This window comes from Melanotaenia boesemani, chromosome 21, assembly GCF_017639745.1.
Source record: "Melanotaenia boesemani isolate fMelBoe1 chromosome 21, fMelBoe1.pri, whole genome shotgun sequence".
NCBI classification, from domain to species: domain Eukaryota; kingdom Metazoa; phylum Chordata; class Actinopteri; order Atheriniformes; family Melanotaeniidae; genus Melanotaenia; species Melanotaenia boesemani.
In genome coordinates this window covers 4,800,184-4,825,206 of record NC_055702.1, presented here as the reverse complement: position 1 = coordinate 4,825,206, position 25,023 = coordinate 4,800,184, and the positions used below count along the sequence as shown (strand labels likewise).

Below are 25,023 nucleotides of genomic sequence, written 5' to 3'. Positions count from 1 at the left end.
GAAAACCTGAAGTCTGTTTCAAATCTCAATTCTTTTAAATCAAGTCTTAAAACGTTTTATCAGCCACTGCTTGTATTAAAATGGAGAGTTTTTCTTTTTAATACATTTTCTCATATTGATGATGATGATTTAATTATTATATTTAGCTCACGGTTTGTATTTCTCTATTTGACTTTCTTCTGATTATGTACAGTACATTGGGTTGCCTTATGTATGAAATCTTATATACAATATAAAGAAATTTTACTCGCCTTACTGTTTGTTACAGAAAAATGAATAATTGATACAAAATTGTCTGTTTATGACCAACTTGAAAAGTAGGTTGTGACTGAGATCTAGTTTCAGATGAAAATGTAGGTCAGGGGAGAATCCTGCAGCACCACAGTATTCTTGTTTGTGTTATCAGGCTGATTACAGTGTGATGTGTTCACCTCATCGGAAGGTGTCCAAACACCTCCGGCTCCTCCTCAGCTGCATACTGCTGCTTCCTGCTGTCTCCTTGCATCCTCACACTTGCCCAGCTCACCATTTCTTCCTCTTCTTCCTCCTCATCTTCGTTCTCCTCCTCTTCTTCCTTCTCCTTCCCATCTTTTTTTCCCTCTTCATCCTCTCTGGTCCTTCCATAACCTAACCTCCCTAGAGGACTACTGCCCGTCCCCGAAGTGCCCTGTACGCTGCGGTTACTCCCGAACGCAGAGTCGGCGTCATCCTGCTCTCCAAGCAGCACCTCATCGATGTCCGTTTCACGGTAACAGCGAAGTGGGACGGCATCCAAGTCCGTTTCTGAGTACTTCAGCGTCCGGCGAATGATGCCAGTTTTGGGGGACGTCCCGATGACAGCTGGGGGAGGAGTCACAAGTTCTACCTCCACGTGCTGCACCTCGTGATTGGCAGACAGTAGAGGCAGCGAGGACGGGGGAGTCGGGGTGGGAGACTCACTGGAGTTACCACTGGGAGGAGCTGTGGAGACTTCTAGTGAATCTGGAGAGGAAGATAATTAAAAATTACATTTTTAGATTAGTGAATCTGAAAAATATTCCAAATATTTGTACAATTCAAAAGTTAGGAAAAGTGTAACAAAAGGCAGGAAAAGTGAATGGTACTAAAAAAAAAGGGACATTTTACAGCCAGTTAGACTAATTAGACTAAACAGCTTAGGAAAATGACACAGTATAAAAAGAGCACCTTAGAGAGGCCAAGTCTCTCAGTAGTATAGATGCACAGAGATTCAGAAATCTGGGAAAAAAATGCATCTAGAAACTATGGAGCAATTTCTCAATAATGTTCTTCAGTGTAAAATAGTAAAGACTGAATATTCAATTATCTATAAATCACATTATTAAAAGATTAGAAAAAATGTGGAGATGTCTCTGTGTGCAATGGAACAATCAAAAATCTGTGCTGGATTCCCGCAACATTAAAAACAGTCATGATTCTGTTATTGAAGTTACTGCATGGGCTCAGAAAACCTGTCTGGCAATGCAATCCACATATGCAGCTTAAGGCCCAATCATGCAAGGAAGAGGCCATGTGCGAACATGATCCAGAAACGCTGCCTTCTTATGTGGGACAAAACTCATTTAATATGGTCTGAGGCAAAATAGAAAACTCAAATTATGAACTGTGTATCCTCCAAACTAAAAATGAGAGGAACCATCTAAGTCATTGTTAAAAAGCCTGCATCTCTGACGGTATGGCATTGCATTAGTGAAGATGGAACTTGTAACATGTACGTCTAAAAAGGCTCCATCAATGCTAAATGGGAGGAAAGGTTTCCGAACAAAAAAAGTTAAACTATTGCATCTATTACAACAGCATGGCTTCATAGTAGAAGAATCCAGGTACTGGACTGGTCTGCCTGCAATCCAGAACATTCACCAAACAACAACATTTGGCACGTCGTGAAATTATTAAAATACATTAAATACAAGAAGACCCAGGATTGTCTAGCAGCTAGAATCATAAAACAGAAGAATTTCGGACACAGTTCCTAGATGTTTATAGACTGTTGTTAAAAGAAGAGGAGATGCAACACAGTGGGCAACATGGACCGATTTGTGAGATGTTCCACTGCCATCAAATTCAAGATGGGATAATATGTTTCATGAAATAATAAGAACTCCCACTTTCAGCATGTTTTCTATGCTGTATTGTGATTAAAATTTTGATTTGCTAATCACTGCACTCTGTTTTTCATTTACATTTTACACATCGCCCCAGCTTCTTTGGCAATGGGGTTGTAAATGGGAAAATTTGGACAAATTCTTCTACTGGTGGTAAAAAAAAAGGGGGTTTGTAAAGAAATGTGTTTAAGAAAATAAAACTTAGATATCACACTGGCACTAGTCTGGAACATTTTCAAATGAGATGCAGCCTGACTGCATCAGCTGACATATTACATCTGAACATGGTACTCTAAACAGCTGAAAACTGACAGCAACAAGCTGAGCTTCTACTTTTGCTTGGCTGCCTCCAAGTGAAACATTCCTCTTTAAAGAATGAAGGAAAATTAATCTAAAGAAAACCAACAACATTTTGGCAGAACATTAAAGCAAAAGTGCAGAAAATAGATGTGACTGATGTAGACACGCTCTCACTTTTCTCCCCTCTGCTGCCAGCAGCTTCCTCTGCAGGGGTCCCGAATAAAAACTCCCACTTAGCGCGTGCAATCCTCTGACAGTGAAGCGAAGGCACGGGAGCTGCACTTCCACTGTCCGTCTGCAGAATACACAGAAACAAATGATGAACTCTGCAGTAGAGCATCACAGGTGAAGTCATAAAAAAGAAATCTGATACAGATATGTTATATGTGACATGAGAATGGCAGTAGAGTAAGGAAATAATTAGCATAACTGAGAAGAATTACAGGTTAAAGCTAAATGTTGTTTCTTGTTAGCTTAATCCAGGGATCACCAACTCCAGACCTCTTGGGTCAGCGTCCGGCAGGTTTTAGATGTTTCCCCCACTGATTCTCCAACTGTTTGTTGTCAATTTTTCCATAAGCCTGTTAATCAGTGTTTCTTAATCCTGGACCTCAGAATCCCCTCCCCTGCATGTTTTAGATGTTTCCATACTTAAACACACCTAAATGAAATGAATGGCTCGTTGGCAGGCTTGCAAAGAAAATAACAAGTAGTTGAATTAATCTGAATCAGGTGTGCTGAAGTTGGAAACATCTAAACCATGCAGGGGAGAGGGTCCTGAAGACCAGGACTGAGAAGCACTTCTCTTAATGGCCCATTGATTTGAGTCAAATGATTCAGGAAAACAGCTAAAACCTGCAGGACAGTGGCCCAAGAAGTGGTGATCGTAGGTGTGGATTTAAAAACGTAACATAACAGAAAAGTCTGGTGCTTACCTGTATCCCTGAGGTGGCTGCCCCCGTCTCGTTGCTCTGGTGACTGGACTGACTGGACTCAGGGGACACACAGTCTCTGTCCCCCAAGCTCCCTGTCACCCCACTAGAGCTCCTTGAGGATCCTCCCATCACTCCATTCTGCTCCACCTCCGGAGGGTCTCCTCCCCTCTCCAAATGAGGTTGATGGGCTTCCTCATATCCCTCCACCTCACCGCCCTGCCCTCCCTCGTCACAGCCTTCATCCTCCTCTGCAGAGTCCAGCGCCACTGGCCCTAGCAGAAGGATCTCTCTCCGTCTCTGCTCGGCCCGTTTCTGCTGGGACGTTGGGCTGAGCGGCCGCTGGTCGGACCGTTGATTGGGAGTTTGAACGGTGCTGGACTCAGACGCAGGCCTGGGGATGTTCTCGGTTCGGTTCCACCACTGTTGCCTGGAAGTCCAACTGACCGGTGCTTCCTCAACGCGTTGATTGATAAAGAGCCTACGAGCAATTTCTGTGCAGTCTGTTTTCTCAAAACAGTTTACATCTCCTCTCCTGTCCAGACTTGTTGACCAGGTGTCTCCAGTGTACTGTGGTGGCTGACGGCGATGCAAGGTAGGGGTGTCCGGAGCTCGGAGTTCAGCTTGGAAAAGCCTCGGGTCTCTAATGGGAGAGCTGATCTCAGTGGGAGGATGAGAAGGGCGGAGGACACGTGACGGTAAGGCGGGGGAACTCTGAGCGGCTGATAAGAAAACTGAGCTCTGATACTGGTTTTTCTGAAAGCGGTCTTCCTGGTGTGTGTCATGATTTGTATGAGAGTTTTTAGGCTGGTGAGAGTCTGTGTTGTCAGTTGCTGGCGTGTGTTGGTCATTTAAAGGGATGTTCATCTTAAGCATTTGCTTAGACTGTTGTGCGTTTGGAGCAAACCCTCTAGAGTTTGAGCTGCTTATTTGTTCACCTGAAGCGTTGTGCAAAGAGGACCTCCTCGCTTCTGTGAAAATGGAGGATACTTTGGAAGCTTCCTCAGCAAGCCTGCAGGCGACTTCAGGGCTGTGAGCTGGAGAGGAAGATTTGCTGTCACTTAACTGGTTCAAGCCCTCCACTCCATTATTGCCAAATTTAAGGATTGCTCCCTGCTGTGAAGTGCTCTCCTGAATGTGCCTTTTGGTGGCAGGACTCCCTGTCATTGCTCTGTTTTCTCCTCTCCAGTGAGGAGGGCTCTGAGGCTCAGCACAGGACCCTGGCCTTGAAAATAGCTGTTCCGATCCTGGGCTCCGAGGAAGCCTGTCAGTAGCCTGGTTCTTGTCTGCGATGTGGTCTTTGGGGTTTATGCCGATGTTCTGACGCTGAACTGGTGATCCAGCCCAGGACTGACAGCGTGGCTGTTGGTTGTAGCGGAAGGATGAGATGTGCTCAAGTGCATGGGCTAGTTTGATCCTCAGTAAGGGGGAGCCAAACTCCTCCACAGCCCTCTGCGTAGCTGCCCTGCCGATTGGGTCCAAGTGTGGCTGGCGAAAGCTGGGTGAGAAAGTCTGCTGGTGACTCCCTGGAGATTGGAAAGTCAGCTTAGGGCTTGAGCTGCACGATGAACTGGGACTTCCAAACCACACTGGATCGCTGCAGCGTTTCTGAAAGTGGGAGGGGATAGATCGTTCCTCTCTGGTTCGTCTATCGCACATAGAGTTACGAGGACTGTCCACAGTCTTTACATTGGACTTCTCAACGTAACTGAAGGTCACCACGGATCGCGTCCCATCAGGAGGAGTGTGATGGACACCGACCACTCCATGAGATGGTGAAGAATGGACGGGCGAACTCCAGCGTTTGCTGACTTTAGGGGAGTTGCTGGCTTGTTTGAGCTGAAAGCCTGCAATATTTTTAGAAGGAGACTGACTGTGGGTGCTGTCCTGAATCAGGTGGTGAGCTGTGGAGACTTTGCCGCTGGTCGTCTGGCTCGCTAACTGAGTGAGGAGCTCCTCAGGACTGTCCTGAACTGAAATCCCCTGAGCAATTCTTTCTTCACTCTTTCCATTCTGATCTGGGGCAGACCTCACTTCCACATACAGATGAAGGACTTTTCCAGACTGGGACATGACCTCCTCTCAGCATGTAATAAGAACAGAAAAATAGAAATGGAGCAGAGAACGAGTTGGACAGGGCAAAAGAGAGGTACTTCTTTGTCCTTTATCTTCTTGTTGACATGGATTAATTTTTTTGCTGGTGGTGGGTGTCAGTTTATTTTTAGACGGTCTTTCTTCTGCCTCCCAGAGTGCCGACCACAGACTGGCCAGAGGACAAATATGCCCAGGGGACACCTCCAACACCTCCCTATTCCTCATACCTGTGAATGAAAAATAAAAGAGGAGACATAGTACCAAATCTCAGATTTGCACAGATGACTCAAGATACACTAAGGATATTTAAATACATGTGTTGCTGTTTCACAAAATGTTAAAAATTAACAGTTTATTCTGAGAGAGCTTCTGGCTTTACAGCTTTGGAAACCATCTCCAAACCCCCCTCATCTTGACTGAACAGTTGAAAACATCCACAGTGTGCCCATCTTCCAGATTACCCATGTCTTTCCCATGGAGTGACACTTTTTAAATCAAACCAAACATTTTTGCCTTTAAACATGCAGCAAGAACTACTTTTTAAAAGCATAAACCAGCTCCAAAGCCTCGAAGTCCTGTGGAGGAACAAAAATCAACAACCTGGTAATTCCTATCCTTTATGTGGCATTTTACCATTTTACCAAACAAGTCTAATTTCTCTGTTAACTATTATAGGAATGATCATATTAAAATACAGATGTAAATAATATGAAATGAAAAAATGGTCATCAAGAAACATAAAATATAAAGATTTTTAGAATAAAAAATGTGCTGAGTTCAGTGTAAAACAAAAATCAATCATCATTAAAAAAACATACAAAAAGAATGAAATTTCTCTTTAAGGAACATTGTGTATTTAATGTTCAACATTTTCTTGGACATGAATAAATTAGTTAAGAACTTTGAGCACATTTTTGGTTCATCAGAGAAATGATAAGACATTTAGCAGAGCCTGGAAAAATCTGAGGAAAACAGGCCACAAAACGCAGAATCTTAAAGGTACAACACACGGGAAACAGTGACATCTAGTGACAACAAACTGAATAATCCCTATTTACCCCAATAACTTACAGTGGTGACAATAAAATGCTAAAGGTCCTAAATTCAGTGTATACTTCTTCCCTTCCAGTTTAATTTTTATCTGGCATATTTGGAAAAAAAAAAACATTTAAAAGTTGCAGTTTAACAGAATTAAAAGAAATCCCATGTTTTCATTACCTCAGAAGAACCATTTCTATCCAGTTGCACAATGGGTCCTTCTAAATAGTAGTAATTCATATTACTGGAACATGTTTTTCATTTAAATTAGATAATTTTATAAAACAATCAGTTTCATTATCAAAATCTTATTATGCAATTTTATGATTTTCCTTCAGGGATTAATTAAATATTTTCCATTTTCATTTCAGAAAATAAAAGGCATGACGAGGGACAAAGAAGAAACCATCAGTAGTTATTGATGCTGTTGTGTGGAAACTTTGGGGAGAACAATTGAGAAATGAATGATCATTCTTACTTCATGATGTAAGAACAAACAACTGTGAATGAATCAGTCTTGTCAAAGAAGCGGAAACAAAGAGGAAAAGTTATTTTGAGACAAATGAAGGCAAATAAAAAAATCTTTGATGAAGAACAAAGGTCCTCAGAGTGATGCCTAAATTGTTTGATTTCTCCGCAACATGTAATTTCCCCTTCAGACAGAGACTAATCTGGGCAAACGGCAGAAATAAACCCTCCGCCTCTGCTGAGGTAGCTTTCTATGCATGTCAAAACCAGAAAAGATAAGAATCAAACTATTTTCTTAACAATGCCCAAGAAATCCGGAAGGATACTCTTATCATTAAATGTAGACCCTGTCTAACAGTCAGTGCTGCTGTTCATGTTGGGAAATATGAAGTAATTAAGATTAGCCACCTCAGTAATGCCGCAAGATGGTGCAACACTAAAAACAGCTGCCGGATTAGTCTTTAGATTCAATGCGTTGCTATATAGTGGGTGGACGTTTGAGATGGTTGCTATCTCTAACTTGACCACTAGATGTCAGTAATTATAACTTTACACAATGTTACGTCAAGGTTAACGTGTCCAAAGTCTGGTCCGGGGACTGATTTTGGCCTTCAGTCAATATTAAAACGGTCTGCGGTTCTTGTCCTAATTATTTATTAATTAATTTATTTTTATTTTCTTTACTGCAGTTTCACTTGGATTTGTGGGTTGAATCCAGTCCCCATGTTCCTCTCCTGCTCTGTGACTTAACACTGATTGGGCCTGGTTTTTACAAGATTATGATTTAAACAATGTGACACTCGGGTTTGAGTTAACTACAAAAATCCAAATAAACCATGAAGGTCTGATTAGCCTGATAATTGACAGAGGATTTCCTGTATGCAAAATATATTCATAAATCGCTTGGATGTTTCCTTCAACCTCAAAACATCACTGAACTCTAATCAAAGAAATATTTTATTTGTACATTTGAATCTTTGAGCTTTTTTCTCTTCTTTGAGTTGAATCTCTTGGCTGTCACTCAACTAAGCCGAGCTGAATTCTTTCCAGTTCTCACTGCCCTGTTAAGCGTTTTTGCTGAAAGGCCTTCCACGCCAAAAACGCAGCAGACAACAGAACTCTTTTGTTTAAAAAAAGTCACTCATTCGAGGCCGGCGGACTCCAGCTTGCTGCCAGCAACGACAGATTGGAGCTGCCGTATGGTAGCAGTGGGAGAGTGTTCGAGCGTTGAAAACTGGAGACGTCAGAACAAAGACAACTTGTGAGTAAGTTGGCAAGCCAGACGTGCAAACTTTCCCTCCTTTAACCCCAACTGATGTTTCCACCCTCGCTTCAGAGAGATTCAATCTCATCAGCGTTTTCAGGCTTGTGGCTTGTCGTTCATTTCTGTATTTAACATGTTAGATCCAGGTTCGATCCTAACATTCACTGTCTGTCTCTTATTAAGCAGATTGAGCATAAAGCTTAATTTGAAATGCAATAAAAAGCTCCTCTTTGTCTCTATTCCTTTTACTTCCTCTCTCCACTCTTTCACTCAGTCATTTTCACACCTATGAGCTACTATTCCCACAGCTACACCCGTCACAAAAAGAGGTCTTTGTCCAGTTGTTGGCAGCTCTGTGGGGTCCCATTGTCTAACAAGGTGTGAGGAAAAGTTTTGGTCTCTTTGCCTTTAATGTGGCAGAGAAGGTCTTGGTATTACTTAGTGTAGCAGATCACAAATGTCACAACCAAGAGAGGAAGAATACATCAAATTTCTTGTTGGATATCTTGTTTCTCGGATTCAAAAAAAGAATAACAACAGATTATAAATAATATAAAAATAAAAGTCAATTGATAAAAATAAATACATAAACTGATTATATCAATACAATAAAAAATAAAATAGAAAAAGAACAGAAATGGTTTGACACGAGGCATCAAGGGGTTAATGTCGTTATCACTACATGAGGTTGCTGAATGACTTAATCCCAGCATATGCATCCATACCCTGAAGTTTTATTAACTCATTCAGTTCAATCAGCACCCAAATCCCCATTTAAAGTTTTGTGAAGATTTCTTTATATAAATAACCATATAAATACCAAAAAGCTCATAAATTATATGTGAACAATACTCATTATGAATCAGCATTGATTGTTATCGGGGAGTGGTGGTTAGGACCGCGCAGCAAGAAGGTTGCTGGTTTAAGCCTCGGCTGGGGGGACATACATGCGGGTATACGAGTACTTCACCTTCCTCCCACCAGCCAAAGACATGCTTCTTAGGTTAACTGGTCACTTTAAATTCTCCCTAGAAGTGAGTGTGAGGGGTTGTTTGTCTTTCTATGTTGGCCCTGTGATGGACTGGTGACCTGTCCAAGGTGTACTGCCTCTCACCTGCGAATTGCTGAGATAGTTTCCAGCTTCCCCGTGACCCGTAAATGGACTCAGAGGTACAGAAAATGAATGAATGATTAATTATTATCAGTAATCATATATTACAAGGACATTGAGAACATTAATTCTTACCCCACACTGAAAGTATAATGTACTGTACGCTATCCTGTAACGCTACATATCCGTTGTAACCAGGTGTGAGAGAAGCAGAGAAATACAAACATAGAAGAAGGCCTGTCTTTTATAAATATACACTACCAGTCAAAAGTTTGGTAACACTTACCCATTATAATAGGTGTGCATAGCTCAGTGCAGTCACTTTGAATCACCACCGGTAAACAGGAAACATCTCTAGCGTTCATTTAGCCAGAACCAGCTTCCAGTTGTTTAGTTTAATCATCCTCTTCCTCTAGTTTGTGTTTAACTTAATCATAAATGATTTACACACACTAAGTACAAATTTTGAAATTTTACAACGTTCCTCTACGTCAAAAAAATTTAAATGACATAGTTGCTGTTTTGTTTAGCTTGTTAGCCACTTAACCCAGCAGCCACTAAAAAGATATGTTTTTTTTCCAGCATGTTAGCTTCATCACTCATCTTCCAGTGTTGTGTTTAGAGTAGCTAAAGGGTTAGAGACCTTAACTTTTATCTAACAGCACTGGCACAGTGACAGTGGCATGTCATAATATGACTGGGCTAAAATTACAGAAGCACAGAAAAAATAAAACCCAGTGATAATTACAAAAGAAGCTTAAAAAACAAAACAAACAAACAAAAAAACACCTAAAAGAGGAGCCTACTTGAAAACTGTAATTAAGGTTTATGACTGACTTGTTTGCCAACTATAGCATTAGATTGCTAACTGAGGCTAATTATGATAACATTAGTAGGTGCATCTTTTGTGTTCCTCTGTTTTAAATACTTGCTAATAATACTCAGCTGCAATGCCCCAGAATTGGTATTGAAACAGCTCTGGCTAATTATTTTCTAAATAAGACAAATTTCTTTGTAAGAAACTGTTCAGTTAAGCTAAAGCTGTCATGCAACAATGACGTAGCATCCAAATTTCTACAAAACACAGAAGCTAAGAGGCTTCTTTTCCCACTCAAATAGCTTCAGTCTGTGCTGATTGGTCGGCTGCCTAATCAGGCTCTGCCCACTATTTAATACCAGACCCTGCTAAAATGAAAAGTTTAAAACATTTTTAATCAGATACTAAAATAGAAAAAGCCCCAGAGTCCAGCCTGATCAACATCAACTTTCAGTGAATTTTAATTTGATGGGGACTTTGGCATCTTTAGCCACCATGTCTGTAAGTAACCACAGTGAGCACCTATTAGAAGCTTGAACAGCTATTAAAACAGGATGTAAAAAGGATGAAGGAGGGAGGACATGAGTCTTTTTTGTGATGGAATGTAGGTGCAATCGATTATAGAAATAAAACGCTGAAGTCTGCTCAACCAGTGTGGACACTCGTTGCATTATACATGCATGATGGGATGCCATCAAGAGAGAAAGTCTGCAGGAATATGGCGGCTGGTATTGATTCTAGTGGAAGGGCCTGAACATCATTTGTGTCCCTTGATCCAGTAATTTATCCTCCGACTGAGACATTGATGAGAGCAGCTCAGATGTAGTCGGGTGAGGAGGGATAGAGCACCAGATGCTATATAGACAGAGGCAGAAGGAGATGAACGAGTCGTGTATGAAGGAGAGTGCTGTGCTGGCTCTCAGCCATAGTGATAGGAGTGCAGTTATAGGAGGAGCTGTAATAAGAGCCATATCACAACTGAAGATGTGACACAACCATCATATCCTAAAACAAAACACAAGATGCCTGTCTGACCTTAAACCTTACAAATATTTATGAAATTTAGTTAGTTTACATCAGTGTCCAAATTTCCCCAAAATAATTTGATTAAATAAATAGCTTCATTTGTGATTTCTGTCTCCAAGACTTTAAACAAAAAAGACTGCTAAATACAGTTATATCACTAAAGTGTAATGGAACAATGCTGACAGACTCCATGAGATAGGAGTAACATGATAGTGCACGATACCTTTCTGAGAAAAACTCTGCAGGAGCTGTAATCATACACTGCTCAGGTCAGGATGGTGGCTGGTGACTTTTTCCACTGATGATAAACATTTACAAACATTTTAACAAAAACAAATGCAGTATTTTTTATATATCACACATATGTTATGAAAACAGTTGCTAAGGCTCATATTAGATTTTGTATTTAGAAGCACTTGTTGGATATTTGTAAGTTTGCCTTCTAAAAAAATATGGAAGCCAACAAGAACATATTTTTCAACATATTTTCTTCTATTTTGCGGATCCATTTTTGAACATTTTGTCCCTTTTTCTACTTTGTTCTTGTATTTTCTTTTCTTTCTTGGTTATAGTCTGTTCAGTACTGCATTTCATTCCTCATAGTGAACATTCATAAATATTTAATGTTTCTCCAATGATGTACTTACTTTGAAGACAAGTGTTTAATGACTGCTTCTGCGCTTTCACACATGGCACTGATGTGCACATCAGTTCCAGCTTAAGGGGAAAATGTGAAAAGACCTTACGACAAAGCCTAGTGATAAACCCCTACTTTTACAGTACTTTTACATAGCACCATAAAGTGCTGTAAACCAGTGGAAAACAAGTGTGGGAACTATGAACTGTAAATTAAGTGGAATAAAATTAAAATAACCTCAAAACACCTACTACACAGATAGGCTCCAATGATACCAAGTTTGGGGGAAATATGTGATGTCATGACCAATATATCTCATTACATCATTATATGGTTCAATAGTAAAAGTGGGGAAAGTAAGGACTTGGAAAAAATTGATTTCTCAATCTGAAAGTGATATACAGTATAAGTACAGTTCTTCTTCCCAGCTTCACACAATAATGTTCCAGGGTGCTGCAGCGTTCCCCTTGAGTGCCCAGTTTCCTGACAAGCTTCCAACTTGGCACAGGCTCAGTGGGACAGCCACCATAACGCCAGAAGGCACAATGGAACAGACCATTACCACTCGCCAGCTGCCACACTCGGCTTGATTTACAGCGGAGAATCGCAGGCACATGAATTATTTTAACTTGTTCATGAATCGGGGAAACTTCCCTGAACAACTAGCAGGAAAGTAGCAAAAATCTCATCTTCAGCTATTTCAAATAAATAATGACTTTTTGAGAAATATTTATGACATCCAGTAAACATTTAAAGATTTATACTTTTAAATATAATTATATTAATATAGTATGAATAATATTTTAATTTTCAGTACCTTATGTATGCTACTAGTCAACAGTTGACGTTGTCACAACTTATTAAAATTACATCTAAACTGTGCAGGAAATACTTCCTATTTCTTTTTTTTTAAATAACTACAGTGAGGCATTGCCAGGCATCTGTTTAAATTTCCCACTTTTTTTTTTAACTGTCCTGTACATTTAAAGACCTCCCACATTCACAGGATCCTTTGTTCTCCGGTTTAATATGTGAACACTCCAAGAGGTACACTTGAAAAGTTCAAATATTAAATAAACATTTTAAGCCCACGTGTCAATATACCAACGCTAGAGCGAAGGAACAGTTGAATCACCATCTATGTCGTTACAAGGCCTACTGGACAAATCTAGGCCAATTCAGAGGTTTACATTTGACTATAAATTCTATACATTTTGGTCATTCAAACAATTAATTCTACACATTTAGCTATCTATCACAGCATGTTTATCTTGTGGTACATATTTTAAAATATTTTTTAGTCACTTAGCTTAAACAAATATATAACAATACTAAATATTCCATTATAACTATAGCATTATAAACTATATTTAGCTATAACCTTTAGCTAGTTTAACAATTAATTCTATACATTTAGAAGTTCTGTAACTTGGGCAAAAGATAAACTGTTGTACAATAGCTTTGCTAAACTATATTTCGCTATGATAGCTATACTTAGGTATTGCTTAGCATGTTTAACAATCTCAACCATTTATCCATTACAGCACTTAACAACAAGTAGCCTGTTATTCACAGATTTATATGACCAAATATTTCAGTGTTTTACACTTATATTTATTCATTTTGCCCAATGATGCTAAACATTTTACTATCTATTACAGCTATCTTTAGCTAACTATCTCAAATATATATCAGCTGCTTAGAGCATTTTCTGTGTATTCTTAGCTAACTTATCTTTAGCTAATTAGCTGTCATTCATGCTACTAAAGTGTTCATGCATGATCTGTCATTTACTCAGACAAGACACTGTGCCTGGTCATGTAGACAGATCTTCTGCTCCTCGCAGTTTATTTTGTCATTAAATAAACAAATTGTGCTGACCAAACAGGACAAACATGAAAGAAAGAACCTGGGATTTCCAGTTGGGGACTTGGGGGTATTTGCTTTGAATTCAATTGTATGGACTTTCTATCTACATTGACAGCCATGGTAGATTTAGCCATTTCATCACAATTATGGATGGGTCACCCACTCCTAATATTAGAAATAATCATTTCCAAATCAGTGTTTATGCTAAAGTACCCTCTGGATCGGGTGATAGTTAAAAATGATGAGGGCTTGACCATAATGAAAATGCACTGTGTGGGAGCTTCAGTGTTAATGTCTTTTATTTACCACAATATGCAATCTGACATTTGGCAAAGTTTTATTATTTAATTTAAATATTTATTTTTAAATTCGTAGCAGATCTGATAGGAGATGTTTTCCAAGAATGGAATAAAAAAGAAGGACCGTCATCAGACCTTGATCAACAAAAAACCACAGCCTCTCTAAACTGATGACTCATGCTCTATGGAGGTTTTTTTCTATCTTTAATCAAGAGCGTAATTGTTTGCGTAATATCCAAGAGCAGAAGTTTTGAGAGAGCAGAGAAAGTGTCTGAGTGTGAGGAAAAGAGACCAAGTCTGAGCGCAGAGTTTTGAAAGGAAGAACGATATATTTGAAAGCAAGAGGAGACTTTCTGAGTGTGAGAGCAGAGTTTTGAGAGTGAGCAAGATGATATTTGAGCATGAAACCCAGAAATCTTGCTCTCAAAGCAAACAATTACGCTCTTGATTAATAATAGAAAAATACCCCCATAAAGCTCTTGTTGTTCCTATGAGTTATAATGCTAACAGGACACATACACATATAGATAAACTCCATAGGTTCTTGGACTATGCTTTTATGAGCCAAATCACACAGGTAATTAAACCCCAGGCAGCATGTGCAGCTCTAATATTAGCTCCCTCGGTATGATGTGGAGCGGGTGGGGACTTGTGCTAATATTAGCTCTCAGCTTGGTTGTTGCTGGTGCTTTGCACTGTGAGCAACATGACAAGTTGTGCAGTTTAGTAAAGTATTAAACCCTGAGGAGATTAATGGGGCTTGTGTGAGTTTATCAACAACTAGGGATTTTCAGAGACATTCACAGTACATCACGAACCATCCAGTCCTGTTCATTCTCTCACACAGACATACTGATTTCTCCATGTGTGATATTCTTGGGTTACATCATACACTGCATTTGCCACAGCTGCCTAGTCATGTAAATTCTCAAGAAATGTCACACCCAAAACATGCTTTTCAAACTGTGCTGTGCTGAATCATAATTAACTAAGCAGCAGCAACTATAGAGGATTGACTAGAATTAAAGAGGCAAGAGCTGTGTTCCACTTTGTTTGTGTCTCCCTCTCTTTCCTCCTGATGGTGTCTTCAAAGGCACAATCAGACAAAACTGATGGGTCCTCTGACTCATGCAGAGGCAGCAGAAATTATGAATGTGTATAAGAGGAAGATGGAGAAAGGCTTAGTGGTGAGGAGAAGAGTGATAATCATTCAGCACTACACTGGCCATGACCTTGCTGTTTGTACAACTCCTACTCTCACCACAATGATTTAGTGAATGAGGAATCACATGCAAACAGAGACTAAACAATTAACATTTCATTGTTAGCTTGATTCGTTATGAAGTTAACCGTTAGCTTAGCTTTGGAGAAGACCATGACTCAATTACACCTATTCCTTTCATCCTCATTCACTTCCCACAGCCTCACCCATACTCTCGCATCCCTTCTTTCTTCTTTCATTTATCTTTCCCCTTCTTTTTTCACTCATTTTTCATCCTCTCTCTCCCCTCACCCATCCACCCCTTCCCTCAACTATCCTTCCATCTTTCGTTCTCCCTCATGTTTTCATCGTCCTTATTTCACTTACCCAATTAGCATTTTTTCCCTTTCACTCATTCATTCTTGCTCCATACATCCCTCCTTCATCCATACTCATCTAATTAATTAATCCTTTCATTCTCCCTTCCATCCTTCACCCATTCATACTTCTATCTTTCCATCATCCCTCCAGTCATCCATCCAATCAGTCCTTTCCTACCCTAATCTAATTATTCATCCCTTACCTCACCCATTCATAGATCAATCCTTCCTTCCCCTCCATCATCATCCATCCATCAATGTTTTCCCTACCCTCATTCATTCATTCATTCATCCATCATGCTTCATCCATCTTTTCATCCCCCATCTTCCTTTACTCATTTATCCTTCCATCCTCCCTCCATGACTCCTCACCTCTTTCATCCATCTTTCCCCTACCTCATTTACTCATCTTCCATTCTCTCTCCCTCGCCTCACCCATTCATCTCCCCTACCTCAACTATCCTTTCTCATCCTCATTCATTTGTCCATTCATACACCCTCCTCTCGCTCTCATCCATCCTTCCATCATCCTCTTTTTTCCTCTACACTATCTCCTCCTTCGAGCCTTGAATCATGACACACTCCAGATGAGCCAATCAAAGGACTTTAAATCACTCCATACCTTCATCCACACCTTTAATTAAACCAGTAAACTCACGTTGCTGCGTTGTGCTCCTTGCCAGCGAATGATTTTTTCTTCTAGCATATTTTTAAGAATTTTATTTGTTATGCTAAAAATAACCAGTTCATACAACAGATGGTAAAGTAATACTATTCACGCAACTTGTCAGTTATTAAATATCAAGACAGTGGCACACCTTGGATGCATAACAAAGTGCTGCACCTGAATGTTCACATGAAAGGTAAGAATCATTGGTGAATGGGTGAATTTTTTTAACTAAAAAGTGGGTACAGACTACAGCTGCAGTATACTGACTGTGAGTGATTTACTTATTCCTGGGGGTGCTGTGCTGCCTATTATTCCAAGTGGACATTTAAGCACAATAAAAAATGTCCTCCAATCTCTGTTTAGTATTTGACTCAACTTGACTTGGTAGCCCAATTGGATCATTGAGTTTTAGGGGTTATATAGATGGTTTAATTCTAAATTCACACATTTAAGTCTAATCTGGGTCACTTTTAAAGCTGTTGGCTGAGTTACAGAACCAGCAAGTAGCTTGGCCCATATATGGGTCTAACATTAATTACTGCATGTGCTGTATTGGCAAGGTATGACCTAAATGTCCTAAACTGGCTTTGACACAGATTTACAGCTCAGACTGGGTGATAACAAAAAATATGGTCAGATTATTTTCTTTATTGATCAATTTTGATTTTGCTGCCAGTGTTTATGTGCATCTAACAACATACTTTACAATTAGATTTATATTTACATAAAACATTATTCCCTAAGCAGCATAAGACCTTCATATTTTCCCTCCCCCTTGCATTCACATCCATGTCAGCTTGGGACTGGTGTGTCTGGGTTGCACTGGTTTCATGTGTGAAAGAGCAGAGGTGGTATCAGGGGTTGAAGCTGATCCATTGCTGATTAGTAAATGTAGTACATTGCCAGAGCTGACCTGGAGCATCACATTACAGCTGAGTTCCCACACGCCAGCAACTGGATGTCAACACACTGCCATTTTGAACATGCACAGTGGTCGATTCATCACTCAAGAAGACATTGTTTGAGGAAGAGAGGAAAAGAAAGAGAGAAAAGGACAGAGCATTAGATAAGAAAAAAGTCAACATCAGATTGGCTTTTACAGTACAGAAAGAAGGCAAGATGTATGCCAGATAAGCCGTCAATAGGCAGCGCGTCACTGAGAAAATCTGCAAAAGTTCTTTAAGTTCTTTAAGTACTAGGGGTGTAAAACTTTATTATACAACTTTTATATATTATTTTATTGATATCAAGATAAAGTTCGATATGAAGATGTTGGTATATTATTGGATGTACCCTATATGCAACTATTGCAATGAAAAGACGGAAGAAAATGTTTCCCAAAGATCCTTTCAGTCAAAGAAACATCTGAGAATTTGTTGGAAAGCAAATTTTTCAGTTACAAACATTGTTGTTTTTCATCATCACATTGTAAAGGTTGAGCAGGAATGTGATTCGATCAGGCTATTACCCAGCATCCAGCTCACCTCCATGAATCCATGATAGCAGAGGATGAAAATATACAGCTGGAGCCTCTGCAGAGAACTAATAAACTGCCTCTTCTGTAGGCTAAATTTAATCTGTCCTGCAGATACATTTGCATGATGAATTAAATCTTTCCAAGACATTTTTAAAGCGTGAGACTGTGCCTTTCTCACAGAAACTGAACTGGCACATTCATACATGCAGATTTTTGCAGCACTACATCAAAGACTACTCAGCTTATTTTTCAAACAAGCCGCCTTTTGTTGCTACTTGAAATAAGGCCGATGAAAGAAGTGAGGCTGAATATAATAGTAACACCTTTGGTCATGAATCCAAAGTACTGAGGTAGGCTACAATATGATGAAGTCTTCAAAGAGGATACATTCATATTCAGGTGAGTTTGTCACCATTAATGGCCCCTTTTCTACTAGCTGTTTGTGACTGTGCTGCCATGTGAAGCTGCAGTAGCAGAGAAGATTATTATTATTATTTTTTTATTTATTTTTTGCATGAGTAGAGAGGTCACTACTCTGTGAGCAGTTGTTCAGCTCTGACTACAAAAGGCTGCCATGTTTTTAGAGTGATCGTAACAAGTATGCACAGCAAAACTCATTAAATCAATTTAATTAATCAAAGAATTCTTGCACATGCATGTACAATCCATATACAATGATGAAAGTGAGTTTCCCCTAAAAGAGTCAGCAGCTAATGCAGGACCTCAGGGGCACTGTGAAGCAGTGTTTAATATCAGCTCAGTTAGCTTGGAACCTCAGCCAAGGTCATAAAAAAAGTAACAGACCCAAGGTATGGAAAACTTGTTTCCTTTAGGTAAACCTAACACAGGAAGATCAGTGTTGCATCAGTGTGATTTTCACACAAGTCAGTACTGCAGAATCAGCTGATCACTGGCGAAAGCCTGCTATTCATCCTTACACACATGCACTAATTCAGCTCTATAACTGCTTCCACTGCCAGCCAGAGATGCACCATTGACGCATCAACATCAACATTACAGGTCTGATACAAATTGTAACCCAACTGAGGAAATTTTGCTCATGACAACACGAGTGTCCTACAATGAAAACTTAAAGTGGGTTTTAGGTGTGACAACAGTCAACCACAGTGACTAATACTCTCAACTGACTCCATTTACCATATATCACCTTTTGATTTTGCTGGTTCAAAACAATGATAGATGGTTTGTCCAATTACTTGCTTGAAATTTTCTGAAAGCCTGCTCTTCTCCCAACAATTTCTTTGGAAGACTTCCCAGAGTTTCTGTATAATAAATCATCGTATGCCTATCCCTATCCATGAATATGAGGGCTGTAGCATCTGAGGGAGCACTGTGAATGATAAATGGACTGCATCTATATTTATATAGCACTTTTCACTTAAGCACTTTGACACTACAAGCCACTTTCACCCATTCTTACACATACTCATACAGAACTTCTTACTGTATACATGCACTTCTACAGGCTAAGCAGTGCTTCTCAGTGTCTTGCCTTACAGGAAACTTTTATGAATGGGTTGGGAAATCCAGAAATCGAGCCATAAACCTTCTTCATTTGATATTAAATATTAAGTAAATAGTTATATAACACATGTAGTGTAGTGTCCTTAAGAACCCGATGAACTGCAGCATGAGAAACTGCAGGAAAAGTCAGAAAACATCTTGAACAATTTAATGAGCTCTGTGCAGCTTTTTATTTTGCTGCAAACACAGAAAACCAATATGAATATTTATGCAGAAATGCAAACGTTCAGCTGCTAGGATTATTTGATTTGGATAACTAGAGAGATAATATCGACTTGACATGGTTTGTCAATAATTAAGATGTTCCTTTACAGTACAGCAGCTCACCAGTGTCATGTATTAAACAGGGGTAGCCGTGCATGCTCTGGCATGCTCACACCAACTGATTATACAAAAATATGCAGTCTCTCACACATCATCATGTCATTTATGCCTTCACACTCTCAACTACACCCACCCACATAAACACACAAAATAACCCAGTATACTAAAGAGTTCCGCTTTTTCTGTCCATTGATCATCTGTTTATTAGTCTCTCAACATGTCCTGCACATCTGGATCATCTGTACCATCGCGGAAAGCTGTCAGTTGCCTCAGTGCTTCGTTATCATCTCAGCACTGTCAGCAGAAAGCAGAGACACTCACAGCTACATTTGTACAACAGACACAAATCTTTCCTCCTCCCCTCCTCCTCCTCCTCTTCGTCCCATCTCAATCTCACACTCACCTCTCTCCTTTTCTCACTGTCGCTTCCTCCATACAGGATTCACACCTCCCACATGCTGCATCAAGTCTGATCTGCTCTGTCGTCCCTTTTTCTTCCCTCTCATCCTTACCTCCTTCTTCCCAGCAGAGCAGTCGGTGCAGACCTGTCCGACCAGCACAGCCACCCCCCTCCCTCCCCAATGGCAGCACTTACACTCAGCCTATTAGCACACTCATATTACCTTGCTCCTCCTCTTTCCCCTTCCCTCTGCCTTTCACACACATGCTGAGTCAGTCTGGAGGGGTTAACATGGCCATGGGAGGTTCTGTAAGGAGGAAACATGCAAGACAAGGGAGGGGTAGGTTGTTTGTGTGTGTGGGTTTGGGTGGTGGGGTGGGGGTGAAGTGTTTAAAACCAACGGGTGGGAGCTCTATCACAAACCCCCACATCGCCCCCCTCCATGTGGGATACAGTGAAAAATAAAAGCAGTATATGTATATGTGAGTGAATAACGAGGCATGTGGTAAAATAAACTGATCGGGTTAGAGAACTTAAAACATGAAAAAATGTTGAAAAAAAAAAAACATGATATTTTTTCAGTTTTTCTAATGAAGCTACTTCAGGTGTTGCTTCTCTGTGCTAAAAGATGCATTCTTGAACAGCAGATACGGGACATTGTACCAACTATTTCTAATTGGATAAAAGGTGTGATGGACTTTGTTCCCTTTGAGGCAACTGCATTCTGGTTAAAAGACAAACTATATAAATTTCTCAATGTAAGGAACCCATGTTTGCCATATATTGGACATGATGGAGCCCAAACTTTTCAGAGAGGACTAAATGGTGGAGCTTTGAAGAAATGACAGATGAATGAAATGTAGGATGGACAATGGACTGTTATGTCATATTATCACCACTATTGAATTTTAATAATCTGGCTTTAATGTATTTATGGTTCAAGTTTTTGGTTAAATTATTATTACTGTCATTATTATTGCCGTTATTATTGTTATTATTATTATTATTATTATTAGGGATGAAGGGCTAAGTAGAGGGAATATTTCAATAACCGTGTCATTCTGTTAAAAGATTATTTAAGGGAGGAAAGAAAAAAAAAAGTTCATTACTGTATATGATTGGTATTGATATTGTTTGGCTATTTTGTCTTACTGCAGGTGCTCCTGATGATTGTCTGTCATGTTTTCTTACAGAGACCATGGAATATTTTCCGTTTCTTTCCAGGTGTAGCAGCAAGTTGTCCCATTTTTGTCACTTTTTACTCTCCTTTTCTCTTCTGTTTATTCTCATTTCCTTTATCCCCTTTGTCTGGTCCAGCATTAATATGTAAATTCAGCAAAAAAAACAAACAAAAAAAAACAAATAAACGAAAAAACAAAAAACAAATTTAAAATAAAAAAATAGTACTTAAGTATCAAGAGACGCGTTATATCCATAAAATTCCTCTTGGCAAAGCAAATTTGTTTGTATAAAAAGGTAAAAAAAACAAAAAAAAACAAAAAAAAACAAAACTATTTTTTTAAGGTAGTAAACAGCTCGGAGCAACACATGGCAGCTGTGTTTTGCTTTATGGCACTGCATCACCAGCGACTGGATATCAAACACTAGCCATTTTGAATGTGCAACATGGCTGATTCAGCAAAGAAATGTAGTCTTAGACAAAAAAAGGAAAACAGAGCAAAAGTTATGACAAGCGTCATCTTTCGACTGACTTTTACTGGCTAGCGAACTCAAAGAAGAGACAGGATGCAAGATGGATGCCGAATTAGCCATCATTAGTGGTGTGAAAATCTGCCAAAGTGCAGAAGAACCACTTAAATAGGCATTTCTGTCCAGACAACTGCCTCTCAAAGGATATTTTCTCTTTTCAGACTCCATAAACACTAGAAATGATTGTAGATCATGAGTTTTTAAAAATACTCCAGACCAACAACCATGCCATGTTCAAAGTTATTTAAATCCACTTTCTTCCTTATTCTGATGCTCAATTTGAATTTCAGCAAGTTGTGTCAACCATAACCACATGACCAAATGTATTAAGTTGCTGTCATGTGATTATTTGATTTGTTTTAATAGGCATTTGAACAAGTGGACCAAATAAAGTGGTTGGTGAATGTATAATTTGACAGCCTTCAAAGTTCAGATGCCTATTTCCCATTTGTACGACAAATGGGCACATAGGAATTCTTGAGCTGATTGTCCAGAGTCAGTAGAATCAAAGGATGCCAAATAGGTAAATAAATAAATAATTTTATTATTTATTTATTTGTCTGTCCCCTCTGGTCAGGTCCAACAAGATTATGTACATTTTATAATTTAATATAAATAAATAAGATAAATAATATATAAGATAAATAATAAATAACACAAATAACGATAAAAAAAAATAAAAATCAGGTTATTAAGAGAAGCCTTTTAGCCAAAAAGCTCCCCTTGGCAAGTTACGACACGACACAGCAGCCAGACCATCATTCTGCTTGCTATGATGCTGGACAGGACAAGTTTAGGGGGAAAAAAACTAAAACATGTTATTACACGTTATTAAAACTATAAGCTCTGACCCTTTCGGGACAGCGATATTGCACATAACAGAATTATATATTTCATAAAAGCAATCTTATGTAAAACAAACCAGGGGGAAGCTTTAAAATGAGATTAGAAGATCAGAGGAAAGCTAAGCAATCATCCAGCTCGTCGCATTTTTGGATATGTTACTTCTATCTTTAGAACATAGAGCATCGACTGTTTTCGTTTAGCTCCGTGGTATTTTGAGAAAGTTTTTAAATAATTCAGAGAAATTTATGTGGCACAGCGATGCTGATGTTTTCACTTTAAAATATGTACTAAGTGGAGATGAGGGGAAAAATAAGTCAAATCCAGGTATTACTGATACTCTGATTGAGCTGCATACAACAGATTCATACGATATACAGTATAAAACTTCAAACCCTTGAATAATTTAAGAGAACCAATTAAAGGGACCAAATCTGTGTTCCCAAGGGCCCATCTTCATCCATTCAATATGCTGTTAACACACATTACCCCTTCAATTCTGTTAGCATCTAATTTGACTAAATTCAAGATGAAACAGCCTACTTTCAAGCTTTCTTTAAAGGAAAAAGGCTAAAAAAAAGCCACACAACAAAACCAGTGGTGACAGTATAATTTAATTTAGTTTCTAAGCGTTTCTCACATCTGTGTTGTTCCAGATTTAATCTGACCAAGCAGAGAATGTTATTAAGTGTGTGCAATTTTGTAGTTACACCACTACCAGAAAATGGCGTTCCCATTTTCTCGTATAAACGCACATTTTTAACACAATACAGCTGTTTTCTCTGTCATGAATATGAAATTGCTTTTCAATACTTTTCAGAAGGTTGCAGCTCAATTTAATGTAATCTGTGTAGATTTGTACCTATTTACTGCTAAAAAATGGAAAAAAGAGCAACAAAAACAGTCTTAGGCACTAAGTGAAATCCTACTAAATCATTTTCTGTATGACAAAAACATGACTATTTGTTAATAATAACACTACTCTGTCAATCCTAATTTGATAGGTATGTTAAATGAGGCTATATTTGGTGTTTGCGTGATTTTCTCCTAAACTTTAATGCATTCTCTAAGCTCTAACACTTTGGTACAAGATGTTTTACAAGATCAGGGCTGCCAACTCTCACGCACTGGCCGTGAGACTCAAGCATTTGAGTGGCTTCACACGCTTTCATGCCACACCTCTGATTTCTCACACTGAAATATACATCAAGAGCAATGTTGGCCAATCAGGAGGTTCGGGATGATTCCCGGTGAGCCGCATTGCTTTTGGTGTCCCGGTGAAAACAAATAAATAAATGAATGAATAAGTGGGTAAGAACAGGCCTAAGATTTGATCGAAGTATCTGAGAAGAGTAAATAGTATTGATGTTCGTCTCAGTATTAAAATATATTCCTCAATAGGATAGGTAGGAACTACTTATTCTTCAGCCTGCCATAGGCATATGCGAAACAAGATAAAGTGTGGCGTCGCAGCAGCACGTGGTTCATTCACTGCTCAGTGATCAGTCCGACATAAAGTGATGAGTGAAGATATTTCAGCTCCACAAACAGCAACAATGTGCAGTTTGATGTGTGAAGACCACAAACCTCCTGAAACTCATGAGAATCAGTCATGACACAGAAGCAGAGGTGAGGAGGCGAACTAAAGAAGAACAGGTGCAGCTAGGGAGGAGACAGACATTACTCTGAGTCTTTTTGTTCTGCAGACTGGTACTATCAGGTATTACCCAGGCACTATCAGAGGGAGAAAATGTGTAGCACTGACTGTTGCCAGGTTTTGGGGAAGAGGTTTACATCTTTCTGCTGCTGGTTTTTGTGCTGACAACAACAGGAGTTCCCTGCAATCTTAAAAAGAAGGCTTCCTGTTTTGTTCAAATGTGCAGTAATAAATATCAGCCACTCCGTAAACAAACACTGTGACATCAGTGAGAAAAATCCATAGAAAATACATGGATGAATCAGAAAGCTGTCCAGCCTGCATCTTCTAAGATAGAGTGGAATAAGCTCACAGTAAGGCAGGAGGTACAATACAAAACATGACTCATGTGTTTGTTGGTGTATCCTAGCAAATTGCTTATTTGAATAACAATCATATACTAAGCCTTTTAGAAACTACTTTAGCATCATGAACCACATGGGCCTCAGTTTCAGACCCAGTAGTAGCAGCAGCAGGTCCATCATCATGTCCAGATGAGCTCATGGAGGCGGTAAAGTTATTCAGTTTACAATCAATTATCTGTATCTGGTTCAAACAAAATTATCTCAGTAACACTGACATGAAGTTTTATTCTATTGTATGTTCTGCTATAAGCAGGTTAAGATAATCTTGCATCTATCTAGCTTATATGGGGTCAGTCCTTCTTGTTGCAGACAGTAAAGCTTGTTACATACTCTGTAAGACTTTTGTTCTTGTTCTCGGCAGAAGAACAAGAAAAAACTTTGTATTGGTCCGGTCATTTCATCCTTCACAAAAAGCGTCATCCAAGATGGGGCGG

The 25,023-nt window shown here is 39.3% G+C and overlaps 1 protein-coding gene across 2 annotated transcripts in view; it reads right to left on the bottom strand.

Annotated features, from left to right (window-relative positions):
• LOC121632868 (PH and SEC7 domain-containing protein 1-like) overlaps nucleotides 1–25,023 on the bottom strand; it is a 99,455-nt gene that overhangs the window by 61,836 nt on the left and 12,596 nt on the right. For both annotated transcript variants that reach the window (XM_041974642.1, XM_041974643.1), the window contains exons 2-4: nucleotides 3,359–5,676; nucleotides 2,598–2,718; nucleotides 432–981 (exon numbers count right to left, since the gene is read on the bottom strand). In XM_041974642.1, coding sequence (XP_041830576.1) covers nucleotides 432–981; nucleotides 2,598–2,718; nucleotides 3,359–5,428 — 2,741 coding nt within the window. In that variant the 5' untranslated portion in view covers nucleotides 5,429–5,676. The remainder of the gene's footprint in view (nucleotides 1–431; nucleotides 982–2,597; nucleotides 2,719–3,358; nucleotides 5,677–25,023) is intronic.